Source organism: Hordeum vulgare, chromosome 3H, assembly GCF_904849725.1.
Source record: "Hordeum vulgare subsp. vulgare chromosome 3H, MorexV3_pseudomolecules_assembly, whole genome shotgun sequence".
In the NCBI taxonomy this organism is placed as follows: Eukaryota; Viridiplantae; Streptophyta; class Magnoliopsida; order Poales; family Poaceae; genus Hordeum; species Hordeum vulgare.
The window spans coordinates 587,512,973-587,527,056 of record NC_058520.1 but is presented as its reverse complement, the minus strand read 5'-3'; the positions used below and the strand labels follow the sequence as shown (position 1 = coordinate 587,527,056).

The window sequence follows — 14,084 nt, the reverse complement described above, 5'->3', positions numbered from 1 at the left end:
GCAGAAACGCGATCTAGAGGAAAAACCGTGGAGGTATGTGGTCGGGCTGCCATGGCAAAGTTGTGTCAAATTAGCCCTAAAACCTCCGTATATATAGGTGGGAGGGGAGGGGCCTTTCCTTGGGGCTCAAGGAGCCCCAAGGGGTTTGGCTGAAGCAAGGGGGGAAGTCCTCCCCTTCCAATCCTAGTCCAACAAAGATTGGAAGGTGGAGTCCTTCTCCACTTTCCCACTTCCCCTTTTTTTTCTCTTTGATTTTTCTTTCTCCTGCGCATAGGGCTTCTTGGGCTGTCCCACCAGCCCACTAAGGGCTGGTGTGGCACCCCTAAGGCCTATGGGCTTCCCCCGGGTGGGCTTGCCCCCCGGTGAACATCCGGAACCCATTCGTCATTCCCGGTACATTTTCGGTAACTCCGAAAACCTTCCGGTAATCAAATGAGGTCATCCTATATATAAATCTTCGTCTACGGACCATTCCGTAAACCCTCGTGACATCCGTGATCTCATCCGGGACTCCGAACAACATTCGGTAACCAACCATATAACTCAAATACGCGTAAAACAACGTCGAACCTTAAGTGTGCACTCCCTGCGGGTTCGAGAACTATGTAGACATGACCCGAGGGACTCCTCGGTCAATATCCAATAGCGGGACCTGGATGCCCATATTGGATCCTACATATTCTACGAAGATCTTATCGTTTGAACCTGAGTGCCAAGGATTCGTGTAATCCCGTATGTCATTCCCTTTGTCCTTCGGTATGTTACTTGCCCGAGATTCGATCGTCAGTATCCGCATACCTATTTCAATCTCATTTACCGGCAAGTCTCTTTACTCGTTCCGTAATACAAGATCCCGTGACTTACACTAAGTCACATTGCTTGCAAGGCTTGTGTGTGATGTTGTATTACCGAGTGGGCCCCGAGATACCTCTCCGTCACACGGAGTTACAAATCCCAGTCTTGATCCATACTAACTCAACGGACACTTTCGGAGATACCTGTAGAGCATCTTTATAGCCACCCAGTTACGTTGTGACGTTTGATACACACAAAGTATTCCTCCGATGCAAGTGAGTTATATGATCTTATGGTCATAGGAATAAATACTTGACACGCAGAAAAACAGTAGCAACAAAATGACACGATCAAAATGCTATGTTCATTAGTTTGGGTCTAGTCCATCACATGATTCTTCTAATGATGTGATCCCGCTATCAAGTGACAACACTTGCCTATGGTCAGGAAACCTTGACCATCTTTGATCAACAAGCTAGTCAACTAGAGGCTTACTAGGGACAGTGTTTTGTCTATGTATCCACACAAGTATTGTGTTTCCAATCAATACAATTATAGCATGGATAATAAACGATTATCATGAACATAGAAATATAATAATAACTCATTTATTATTGCCTCTAGGGCATATTTCCAACAAAAAGAACAAAAATATGTGCCTCCACGAGAAACAAAAATTGCTTTTTCTTCATGTACATATTTTCTTCTGCAAAAAATGCAGCTATGAGATTTGCTATTCCTGAAGGCACATATTACTTCTATGAAAAACATGGTTATGCTTCCCGAAAAAATGTGTTTCTCCGAGAAGCACATATTCGCTTTTCATGGTCTGAGAAGGTGACAGTAACCTTTGCAACAGACATCCCTTAACTAGTACTTCCTCCGTCCGGAAATACTTGTCCTAGAAATGCATGTATCTAGACTTATTTTAGTTATAGATACATCCATTTTATTCATTTATAGGACAAGTATTTCCGAACGGAGGGAGTAATTTCGAAAGATGCCTCACCTCGTGGAGCCCATGTACTAGATCGGTACACTAAACTATTAAATTTGTTAGTATCTTTTTCCGGTTTTTACATTTTCTTATATTTTGTGATTCTGATATTTTTAAATTTATTTCACTAAAAATTTAGGATAGCTCATTGTGCATTAATAAAAATTTAAATTGTAAGAAATGTTCATGTCATTCAAAAAAATGTTTATTACATTGAATGAAAATTTTTCACGTATTTCATTAAAATGTTTTGGAAGTTTTTTAGATATTATGATATGTGCAAAATTTGTTCGTGTAATTTTTGGTAAATGTTTCCTACCATTCTAAAAAATATTGGAACACTTCAAATAATTTTTTAAATGTTTTCTAAGATGTTCAATGTGCATTTGACAAAAATGTTCGACGTGCGTTTCGGACATGTTCAACTTGTATTTGAGAACTCTTCAACCTGCATGTTAAAAATATTCAATGTTCCATTGCAAAAAATGTTCAACATGTATTTCATCAAAAAAGTGTTCCACATGTACATGGAAATATTTCTCTAATATTAGAAAATCAATATTTATTATAAAAATGAAGAAAATCCGAAACAAATAGAAAAAAGAAAACAAAATTAAAAGAACCGAAAACTAAGAATACGAATATAGAAAAATCATATTAAAAAGAGGAAAAACCATCCGAAAGCTTCTAATATTGGTCTGAAGCGGTCTATGACTACTTTCTAAGACAATCGGAGAGACCTACAGGAATGCACCTTATAGACTGGCCCGCTAGCGGAAGTGCCATAGGCGAGACTACTTTAAGTCTCGTAGCAGGCAATATATAGCCATACCGCATGTGAATTCCTATTTGGTACTCATCGGCTAAAATAACATGCAAACAGCAGGGACGTTGTCATGGACGGGTCTAATTGGATCAAAGAGCCGCAATGTGTTTCAGAAAGCTTTTCCAAGGTTTTGTTCTTCTTTAAAATGTTCCCCAAATTTTAAATATGTTAAATAAAAGTTCACAAATTTCTTTAAAATATAGCTCTTAAACATGATGATTTTTTTAAATGTAAATAAATACATTCATGGACATTTCAAAATTTTATAAATGTTTTCAATCTTTAAAATAATTTTAAATGCATGGATAATTTTTATTTTTAATGCCACAAGAAACACACTCATTATTTCCCGTCTTTGGGCAGAACGAGCCTCAAAGTGAAGGTTCCTGCTTCACAATGTGAGAGATATGTCATTTTCTTATCCATCTAAGTTAGTGTTATAAAAAAATCCAGTCAAGTTTGTTGCAATAAAAAAGCAAGCCCAGTTGGCTTTTATTGATTGTGTATTTGATTATTGAAGTAGTTTTGTTAAAAAAGAATTTTGTTTAATGAAAAGATACCTGGTGTGCAAACACATGAACCAGTTGCAAACCCTCATTGACTTGTTTCATCATAGGTGACAAAAGTTATCTTTGTTTTCTTATTGTCGGTTTCAAATAATGTTGCGGAGCTCACGAAGGCTTGTGGACTCGCCTCCTTTTGCCTGCCACTCCAGCGATCGATAGTGGGGAGGAGTGTCCCCGTGCATCTGCTTCGATTACTAGTTTAGGTTAGGGTTGTCTAATCCTCATCGGTGTGTCGCTTATTCTTCGAGTTTTACTTCCGGGCTTCGATCCTCATCGAGTTCGTCTATTTGGATGTAGTCGACGGAGCTCCGACATAGAGTCGTACCATCTCCTTGAGAGGGGAGATTAGGACTCGTCATGGGCGAGATTTGGTGTCGGGTATTTCAGATCTATGCAATGATTCAATGACGACAACTGCTGCTCCAGTGCACTCGTTTTTAAGGACATGTGCACGAAAACTTCCCAGTTGTAATCGACAAGATCAAGCCGGCTCTGATAGGGGAGCGATGATAGCGGCACATCGATGGCTCGTTTTGATGGCAGTAGTGGTCGTTCGGTGGTCTCCGAATATGGATGTAATTTTTATTATGCTTGAGATACTTTATACTTTGGATTAATTTTTATAACAAATTTGACCCTTTCCACAAAGAAAATAAACAATACGAAGGAGCTTTCACATTTTGCAGATCACTTAAATAGTTCTAGCCCACTAGCAATTTTTTTAGAAGCCCTTCACACCATCAAAGACGTGCGAATCTTCCATATTATATTTTTTAAACACATGCAAACTCTTCATATCATCAACCACTTGCAAGCCCTCTACATCAGCTTTTGTTTATTTTCTTGCTCAAAATTAATTTCAAAGCTAGAAAGTCATGAGAAACCAAGGGAGGCCACTCTGAGGCCCTAAAACTAAGGTCCGGTTCTGGTTCCTCGAATGTTTATAATTGTTTGAGATAATATATAAAATATCTGTTACTCCCTCCATCTCAATGGATAAAGCGCACGCGCATCCCAAAATTTCAACTTTGATCATAGATTGAACAAATCAAATATGCATTGTATGTGATAAAAAAATATACCAATGAATTCGTATTGAAAAGGTGTTTTCATTGGTATAGTTTTGAAGTTACAAAAATGTATACTATTGATCTAATTAATGGTCAAAGTTGGATTTTGAGAAGCGTGTGTACCTTATTCACCGAAATGAAGGAAGTATAATTTATAAATATTAATTTTGGATGCATGTTAAGTGTTTATATATCTACACTATTATATGTATACGAGATGCATTTAATATTTTAGTTTTTATTCATAATTTTTTGATAAAGAGTTTTTATTCTTCATAAATTTATTGCTATAAATTTCCTCAGCAACGCGCATGGTATTATTTAGTACAGTATATGAGTATATGGTAACAATGTGATAGTTGATACGATTGTCATCGGCGTTACACTAGTAGCGATATGTAAAGCACACAGTCTGTGTGCCGAGGACTTTCAACGTGTCTTCTCCAACAACGACCAGCTCCTACCGTCAGACCTCCTCTTCCACCAGCTGCTCCTCCACCACGGCCGCTCCTGCTCTGCACTTCTTATTCCAAGGAAGCCAGCAGATAGCTCTGGGGTTGGCCATTCTTCCTCGCTGTTTAGCATCGCAAGAACATGTGGCATAGTTGGCCGGTCACGAGGATCCATTTGGGTACACAACAGTCCGATGCAGATGCACCTCTCTCTTTCCTTTCGCTCAGACTGATCTGGCGATAACGGATCAAATGACTCCATATGTCGAGCATCCCAGACCTCCAAAGCCTGAGAAGAAAGTAACTTGTGTGGCATATATAACTGAAGTCTAGTTGATACGCACGAGTGCTTGGAAAAGCTCAACTTACCCATGCAATTGGATGTTGGTTTAGTACAGGGCCTCTCATCTCACTAATAATACGGAGGAAGAGGACGCCGAAGCTGAAAACGTTGCTCTTCATGGAGATAATGCCATCAGTGATATACTCAGGAGGTATGTTGCCCCTGAATGTTTGAAGCAGTAAGCAGAATACCTCAGAGAGAGAAAAAAGATGGAAAGTAGAGAGTGTATGCATTGCATACATGGTGAGTAGATCGACCCTCTGTCAATTAATATAAGATCGTTTAGAATATAGATATTCTAAACGATCTTATATTAATTGGTTGACAGAGGGAGTACTTTGTTATTTTCGGTCTAATTAAGTGATGGAAAGTGGATTGTTGTATTGAATGCCGTCGATCTTACACTGTGCCCAGTAACTCTTCTGTCTTGGTTTCGGTGACACCTTGTTCCAGCAAAAGTTTAGACCTTCCAAACCCACCTATCTTTGGATTCATATCAGAATCAAAGAAGATGTTGGCAGGCTTCAAATCCGGATGCACGACACGCATGGTTTGGAGATAAGCCACGCCCTCTGCGATCCCTCGAACCGTCTGCAACATGAAGGACCAATCTAGCTGTTGTGGCCTCTCTGCAAATTAAGATTACATCAAACCAACCACTTGTAAAAGCGTTGTTGTTCTCGAACCTGGCTGGCTAGTAGCTTTCGACAGGACAAATAATATTATGAGCGAACATACCATTGATCATCTCGGACAAAGTTCCGTTGGGCATATACTCTTCGACCACCATCTCCCCCTGTTCATAACGGCAGTGCCCTATAGATGAAACTACGTTTTTGTGCTGGAGATGCACTAGAAAAAGAAGACCCTTCTTTTCATCATGAGATCTCTTGATGGCAATCACCCTCCCGTCTAGTAATAGACCCTGAAAAGAGCACTTTATTAGGAAAAAAGAGGTCGTTCAAATTGGAGTCTTTAGGATATGATATTATTTAATATGATATGATATTATATTACTCCCTCCGTCACGGTTTAGAAGACATGGTTGAAAATTCTGTCGAACCTAGGTGGTTATTGATTGGCTGTGAGATGAGTTAAAATATAGCATTCATACTGCACATGCATATAGAAGTAGTACAACGGAGTACTAATTAGCTGCTAGGAGTAAATGCAATGCGCATTAAACCTTATCTATTATGTAAATACACATAAATTTAACTGTACCTTCTAAACCGTGACGTAGGTAGTATTATGTAATGTTTAGTTAACATGCATGATACTACGTAAGATACTTTCATTGTAACCAGCTTAGGACTAAGAATCTCGAGTCTCAAAGGACGTGTTTGGTTGCCCGCATTTGCTCCAACCAAGACCAATTAGGCCACGAAAAGTGCATTTGGTTGCAAACGCGGTGAGCTGGCTCGCATCGACACGAAGCTTAAAGCAGCTCACAACATGACTCGCTAGGAACTTCTTATTCAACAGTTTCTAGCAAGACATGTTGAGTGCGGTGCACGCTTGCACACGGGGGAGCAAGCCGAAAGGGAGTGGGGATGATGAGAGATGGAAATCGCACGCGGAGGCACGACGCCAAATCTAGCCTCACCTCCCATTTACTCAGTCACCGTTACCTCTAGGACAACCACTTCTTCTAGCCTCACCGCCAGTGGCGATGGCGACTCACATTTGTGCAAGCGGCGATGACGAAGGAGGCGGACGCGGCAACATCACTTTCCGGCAGCAGGAGCTGCTGCTCCCATTCTGTTTGTCCACCGTCTGGTCATCCTTGACTCAGCCATACCCCCCTTTGTCTTCCTCATCTCCGATGCCGGCAAGAAACACCCCGTGTCCCCTATGTTAGGTACATTGTTAGGCTGTTAGGCAAGATGTAGGATCGATTTCTCAATTTCTCAACGCACCCACGATGTGGACTAGGTTAGGGACGCACAGATGCGGCTGGTAGTTCAGGTAGCATCACTAACAGGTGGCATTCATGCTTGACTCATGTTCATGCACACGAGGTGTTCATCGTGCTAAGAGACATGTCATCACTTATGCTCCAATGCTTATGCGAGAGCAGGAGAGGATCGCCAATCTGGACTACATGTACAACTGCAACGAGGCAGAGGCTCTGTGGATGCTTCGAATAAAAATAGCACCATTTGCCAGAATGTCTAGATCTTCAGGAGCAAGGGGCTGCTACAAGATAGCATCCACACTAGTGTGGAGGAGCAAGTGGCCATGTTCCTCCACATTATTGGCCATAACCATAGATTCAGGGTTATCCACAACACGTGCAGGAGATCAATGGAGACCATCTCAAGGTACTTCAAGCAAGTTCTCTATGTTGTTGGGAAGTTCAAAGGAGAGATGATCAAGGCACCAACACACCGGGCTCCTATAAAGATTCGCATTAGCCCAAGATGGTATCCCTACTTCAAGGTGAGCACTGACAGGTATGTAGTTCATGGCTTGATATGCTTGGATTATTCGAGGTGATCACTAACACAATATTGTATTGTCATCTTAGGATTGCACGGGGAAAATAGATGGTAATCATGTCACTGCCAGAGTGTCGAGGTCACAGTCCGTAGCATATAGGGGCAGGAAGCACTACACAATCCAGAATGTGCTTGTTGTTGTTGAGTTTGATCTGAAGTTCAATTATGTCCTCCCTGGCTAGGAAGGGTCGGCACATGATGCTAACTTACTCAGTGACAACACGAGTCGTCCTGATGGCATCAACATCCCTGATGTCAAGTTCTACCTAGGAGATGCTGGCTATGCATGTCGGCCAGGTGTTCTTTCATCCTTCAAAAAAACCAGATACCATCTGAATGAGTTCACTAGTAGGAACTTTCATAGGAATCCACACGAGATGTACAATCTCAACACTCCGACCTTAGAGTAACCGTTGAGAGGGCATTTGGAGCTCTGAAGAACATGTCTAAGATCCCGGATCAGAAATCATTCCATTCTTTCCCACTCAGGGTAAGCTTGTTCTTACTTGTTGCATTCTATACAACCGGATCCTGCAATGGGGTTGTGATGAACTGGTGCCCGAGGAGGAATATGTGACACTTGACAATGTTGACATCGCTGGCCATGGTGTGGAGGCCTTTGACAACGAGGGCTGAAAGAAAAAAAGGATGGAGTAGGCACACATGCAATGTGGTATTGGAGAGGTCAGATAAGGATCCGAAGAAGAAGAAGAAGAGCAAGAGAAGGAGAAGAAGAGGAAGAAGCAACAGAAGAAGAAGAAGAGGAAGAGGATGGGCTTCCATCTAGTTAGCATCGATCATGATCTTTCCTCATTCAGCCATATGACTCTTAATAATGTGTACTGTCATTTGATAGTAGCTAGGATGAACCGTAATCCATTTCGTAGCTAGAAGTGAAACTGTTAAGATCATGTGTGGTAAGGTCACCACTAGTGAGAAGTGGTGAGAACATCTTATGTAATTTAGAACTAAACAACATGTCCTATGTATGCCTAATGCAATGGAGCCAACTAAACGGTGGATCAAAATGTGTTCCCTCATGCAGCTAATCTATATGCGGGCAAACAAACCATGAGCAGATGATGGTTTAGAGACTGTTTTTTTCTCAACCGTGCCCATATGGGAAGTATATGCAATTTTTTTGGAAAATGAGGTTTAAACCCCTGCCTCTCCATCAATCGATGCATACATCCATCTTTATTAATTATTCAACAAAGGGCTGACAAAAACATACATCAAGACACTCGAAGACACCACTCATACCTAGAAACTCATAATGCGGAGTGCTCTCACTCCCCATATCTAAAATCGGTGTCGTCGCTGATCCATCCATATAATGTATCGGAACCTACAACCGGTGCAATAAATCTAAAGCATACACCACATGCACATGTTTTAGAAGCTGTCATAATCATCGAACCTCTGACCCATCTTCAGGAGAAAGATCTATATCATCCTTGCCGATCACTATTGGAGATATAGCTAGCCACAACTTACTTTGGTGGAGCGCAAATTTGACGCGACGCCAACACTAAGTTCTTCAAATAGCTATGATGTTGGACGAATTGATGAGCCAACTTTGTATAGTTAGTGACGACATGGATTTAAAGTGGAACGCCGCCAAATTGTGGGCCCTACTGAGCTGATCAGTCGGTACATATTACTGGCGTCGTACGTCCTGCGACGCCATAGATATATTATGTAGTCTTGTCTTCCGTTATTCATGAACGACAATACTAAGTTTGGCCTATATAAGCTAATGTTGGGTTCTCAAAATTCATTCACTTTCAATTCCTCTCCCTAACTAGTTATAAGCAATGTTGGGATATCGTTTATCAGGAACTTATCAGCCGACCCATGATAAGGGGTAAATCGGGCGGTTTATCGGTAGATCGGTCGGTAAGAGATAAATCGGCCGATTTATCGACATATCGGGGGATATCTTCAACAGTGGTTATAGGTCCTCTTAGTTATGGACCCATGTCGTCGAAGCGTATCGAAAGTTTGGGACTCCGCCGCCCTGGCCGAGCTCCCATATGACCCTGTTGGGCAGGCTACACCATGAGCTCGCCACGGCCAATGCAGCCGGACCTGTTCGGCGAATCATCCCGCCGCAGCAATGCGACTTTTGTTCATTCCGGCAGCAATGCCACCACCTTCGACGCCCTGTTGATAAGCATATGTCGCACGTAGAAGGGAATCCAGAGCGAGAGTTCTACATCTGCGTCAACCGTGAAAAGGTGCGTATATGACTACAAATGCATCTTCACCTATTTTCAGATAATTTGCACAATTCAACTCCTCTGATGTCGCTCATATCATATGTGTATATATATAGAGGGAAAATATTGCTTCACATGGATATGAATTGATCTCGTCGAGAATTATGTAAGCGAGTTGCTCGACTATTTCATTGGACCACTGAGACGACAGATAATGAGATGCAACTCAAGAACGATATGATGGGAGGCCAAATCAAAAAATTCAAGTTGCTTCAATATGCACTTTTAGCCGGTTGCATTCTTGCCCTATTTCTCCCAACTAGATCAATGGCGACATTTCTTATCACACTAATGATGTTTTTAGTCTAGATTTAGTACTATATTATAGTTTTTACTGTTAATTATCCTTATGTGATGTATATATGTAAGCAGACCAGATTATACAATTTTGCCTATATATTCACAAAAAACAAAAATAATAATAATTAATAAGATCAATAACGTAACAAATAATAAACTAAAATAAAATACATAGCAAATCGAGTTGGCCACGAGGCCAACGCTATCAAACACATCATGTCTGTCAAATCCAACCACCCATTTACACAACCGATCTATTCCCCACCCAAACACCCCAAATTCAATCCCCAACCATCCGACTCTCCTGCCGCCGACAACGACCAAGCCCCCAGCCGCCTTCGCCATCTCCAACTCCACCCAGCTGTCGTCTCCGTCTCCACCTCCATCGCCGCCGCGTCAAGGACCCGCCAACCCCTCGCCTCCACCGCCACCATCATCTCCGTCACCGCCTTCCTCGTTGTCGTTCCCTCGCCGTCTTCTCCATCGCCGCCGTCAAGGACCCGCCAGCCCCGTCGTCTTCGTCGCCGGTGAGTAATTGTAGTGTCGAATTTAGTGTAGATGTGTATGTAGTGTAAGACTCGTAGTGTAAATTTTTAATGTAGTTGTGTAGTGCAGATTTTATTATAGTTATGTACTACATATTTTAGTGTATATTTGTTTAGAACATTTTTTGTGGTAATTGTAGTTTTAGATTTTTGTGTAGTTGTGTAGTGTAGATTTATGGTGTAACTGTAGTTTCTAATTTTGGTGTATTTGTGTAGTGTAGTTTTTAGGGTAATTATAGTTTCAAATTTTAGTGTAGTTTCTTAGGGTAATTATAGTTTCAGATTGTAGTGCAGTTGTGTAGTGCAATTTATTAGGGTAACTACAATTTTAGATTATAGTGTAGTTGTATAATATAGGTTTTTTGGGGTAATTATAGTTTTAGATTGTAGTGTAGTTGTGTAGTGCAGATTTTAAAGATAATTGTAGTTTCAGATTATGATGTAGTTGTGTAGTGCATATTTGTGTTGTAATTATAGTTGAAAATTTTAGTGTAGCCAGTGTAGAAACTTTTATTTTACATGTACATATATATATATATATATATATATATATATATATATATATATATATATATATATATATATATATATATATATAGGTTGCAGGTACAGTCAAATGGCTTCGAAGTTTTGTGGTGTGCGACAGAAGAGGACTAAATGCTATGCAACCATCACGAAGGACAATATCGTCTACCAGCTTGGACAGTGGGACAACCAAGGTTAGCGGCGAGCGCCTACGATGCAAAGGCGGTCGAGTATTGTAAGGAAAATTTGATTTTCAACTTCCTGATTGTCGTGAGTACGCGCAGTTCCTGACGCCGGAGAACATAAGGATATGCACTATGGCTGAGGAGAAGGAGAACCTCTAGGCTGGGCAACAGTTATTCAACCCATTAGTGACGAAGCTTGCGAGAAATGAGAAATTCTTAAAGACTAACAAGATGATGCTCCTTCAGTATGCCGCGAGGAAGAGCAGAGGAGGATCCCGTAGATTAGGATAACGTCGGGAGCAGGAGGAGGAGGTGCAACCGCTACAGCATCGTCCTAGGGACGACCACGAGGCCGGCCATCTAGCTAGTAGATTGCTAGATGATGGATGTAGCAATATAGCTAGCTATTTCGTATATGAATGACTGTTTAACTTTATGCATGTTATTATATGTTTGAATCGTGCATCGTTTGTAGAATTACTTAATTACTAGTATATGTCCTATTTTAATGTGTTAGTTATTTAGTTTAATGATCTATGCTTACTTTAATCAACGATATTGATAATAGTAAATGGATGCCCCGTGTAAGAACTCTAGTGCTTTTAGATGCCAGAAGGATAGGAAGCTCTTTATCGATCTTTCGAAAGACTTCATCACTAAGACGACATATATATGATTTAGAACAGGGAATCCATTTTGTGATACTACCTCTGTCACAATTTAGAAGACAAAGTTAAATTTACGTGCATTTTCATAATAGACAAGGTTTAGGGTGCATTTCATTTACTCCTAGCAGCTAATTAATACTTTATTATACTATACTTCTAAATGCATGTCTAGTGTGAATGCTATTTTTCAGCCATCTCACAGTCAATCAATAACCACTCAAAGATTTTTCAAGCATGCCTCTACGCTGTGATGGAGAGAGTAGTTTTTTTAAAGATTAAAAAAAATGGTAGATGTCAACACGAGTAATGTGGTAGTGTTTTTGCTATAAACTCTATGTAAACAGAATCAGCAAACCGCACGTATATATACGTAGCGTACTTACCTTGTAGACGGTAACACGGTCGCCATCGTGGATCACATGCTCACATGAAAAGTCATCTGTAGCGGCCTCCAGCTCAGCCATGCTGAACACTCTGAATCCTGATGCAAGTAAAACAGAAGAATAAGTACACATTAATAAATGAGGATATATCTGCAAATTGATGCGGAATAGTAAGAGCATCTTACGTGATGATACAGCAGCTGTCATTTCCACGCAGATGTGGATCGAATCATAGCCCCCATCTTCACCACTTGGTGTTGGAGGTATATGAACAAAATCATTCTCTTGGTTCTACAATACGAGTAATTGAAAATCGCACTACTTTATCCAAAAATGAAGAAAATAACCCGGGCCGTAAAAAAGAATGAATTGCTTACGATATTTTAACAGCGTGCTACCAATAATATCTATGTACATGCAGCCCTGCTGCAATGTTCATGTTGGATTGAAGAATCTTTATGGTAAAAGAAGAGTAATTAAGCATGCCCTGAGTAAGTATACCTTCCAGTAGTCCCAGAGCTCGACGGGTCGGTAAACGGGATCCTCTCGTGGAACACGCCTAGTAGTGATGAGAAGGGTGACCTGGGCGAAGTTTACGATCGATAGCTGGTTGGCGATGTCCCGCTGGACCCGAAGCAGCTGCGCCGAGAGCCTCCCGGCCGTGAAGCAATGGCAAAGGGTGCTCCTCTGCTGGCAGGTGGTGACGAGGTCGAGGGCGCGGCGGAGGCTCCGTTCCAGGTCCCCCAGCGCGGCGCTCACCGCCGAGTTCGCTACCATGTCCGTGCCCGTGCCCGTGGCGTGCGCAGCCAAGGACAGGATGCCGTGGACCCTGCTCACGCACTGCTGGATCTCGAAGCAGTCCTCCCTGTTCTGCCTCACCGTCTCGGCCGCCTGCCTGATCGCCAGCGCAAGGCGAAGGATCTCCCTGGGGATGCTAACCACGTCCGCCATCCTTGCAGTTGCAGGTCCCTGGCCGCCGGAATGAACCGGTCACGCCGACGATGACCCAAACGGAGGAAGCTACCATATATTGTCTATCTAAGAATTCGACAATTGACTGGGACAAACCCGGCGGCCCTGCCTTTTGTTTTGTTTGTGTATAAGATAAAAATTAAGCAGTGATCTCATGTGTGTACACGGTGGAGAGAAGAAGACCGAAGACTTTGAGCAGGACACAGCTAGCGCAGGTCTACTTCACAAGTACATGTATCTCTAAACAAATCTCAGAAAATAAATTAAGCAAGATATATAACCACAAGGGCCAGAAACAGTAACGTGCTGCCGGCTGCCGACCTCACTGTTGCCTTCAGGCTGGATTTGCTACTCGATCGACTGCAGTTGAAGCTGGTCAATTTTCCTACTGAAGTGAACCCCATGTTCTGTGCAAAGTTGGCTACTCGATCGACTGCAGTTGAAGCTGGTCAATTTTCCTACTGAAGTGAACCCCATGTTCTGTGCAAAGTTGGCTACTCGATCGACTGCAGTTGAAGCTGGTCAATTTTCCTACTGAAGTGAACCCCATGTTCTGTGCAAAGTTGGCTCGCTATTGTTCTGAATAGCTACATAGGCCTCAATGCTGATTGTCTATCGGTTGGCCAACTCCGCAGTCACGCACATGCCAACAAGCCTCGACACGAGCGGTGCGG

At 41.8% G+C, this 14,084-nt stretch overlaps 1 protein-coding gene across 1 annotated transcript; it reads right to left on the bottom strand.

The window, feature by feature from the left end:
* Positions 1–4,548: 4,548 nt before the first annotated feature.
* LOC123445394 (cysteine-rich receptor-like protein kinase 10) lies at positions 4,549–13,651 on the bottom strand. The gene is made up of 7 exons (XM_045122372.1): positions 12,940–13,651; positions 12,624–12,729; positions 12,439–12,536; positions 5,788–5,974; positions 5,453–5,678; positions 5,076–5,211; positions 4,549–4,995 (listed from the first exon to the last, which is right to left on the bottom strand). Exons 1-7 carry the CDS (start codon positions 13,387–13,389, stop codon positions 4,684–4,686), a joined length of 1,515 nt encoding a protein of 504 aa, XP_044978307.1. The 5' UTR covers positions 13,390–13,651; the 3' UTR covers positions 4,549–4,683.
* Positions 13,652–14,084: the final 433 nt, after the last annotated feature.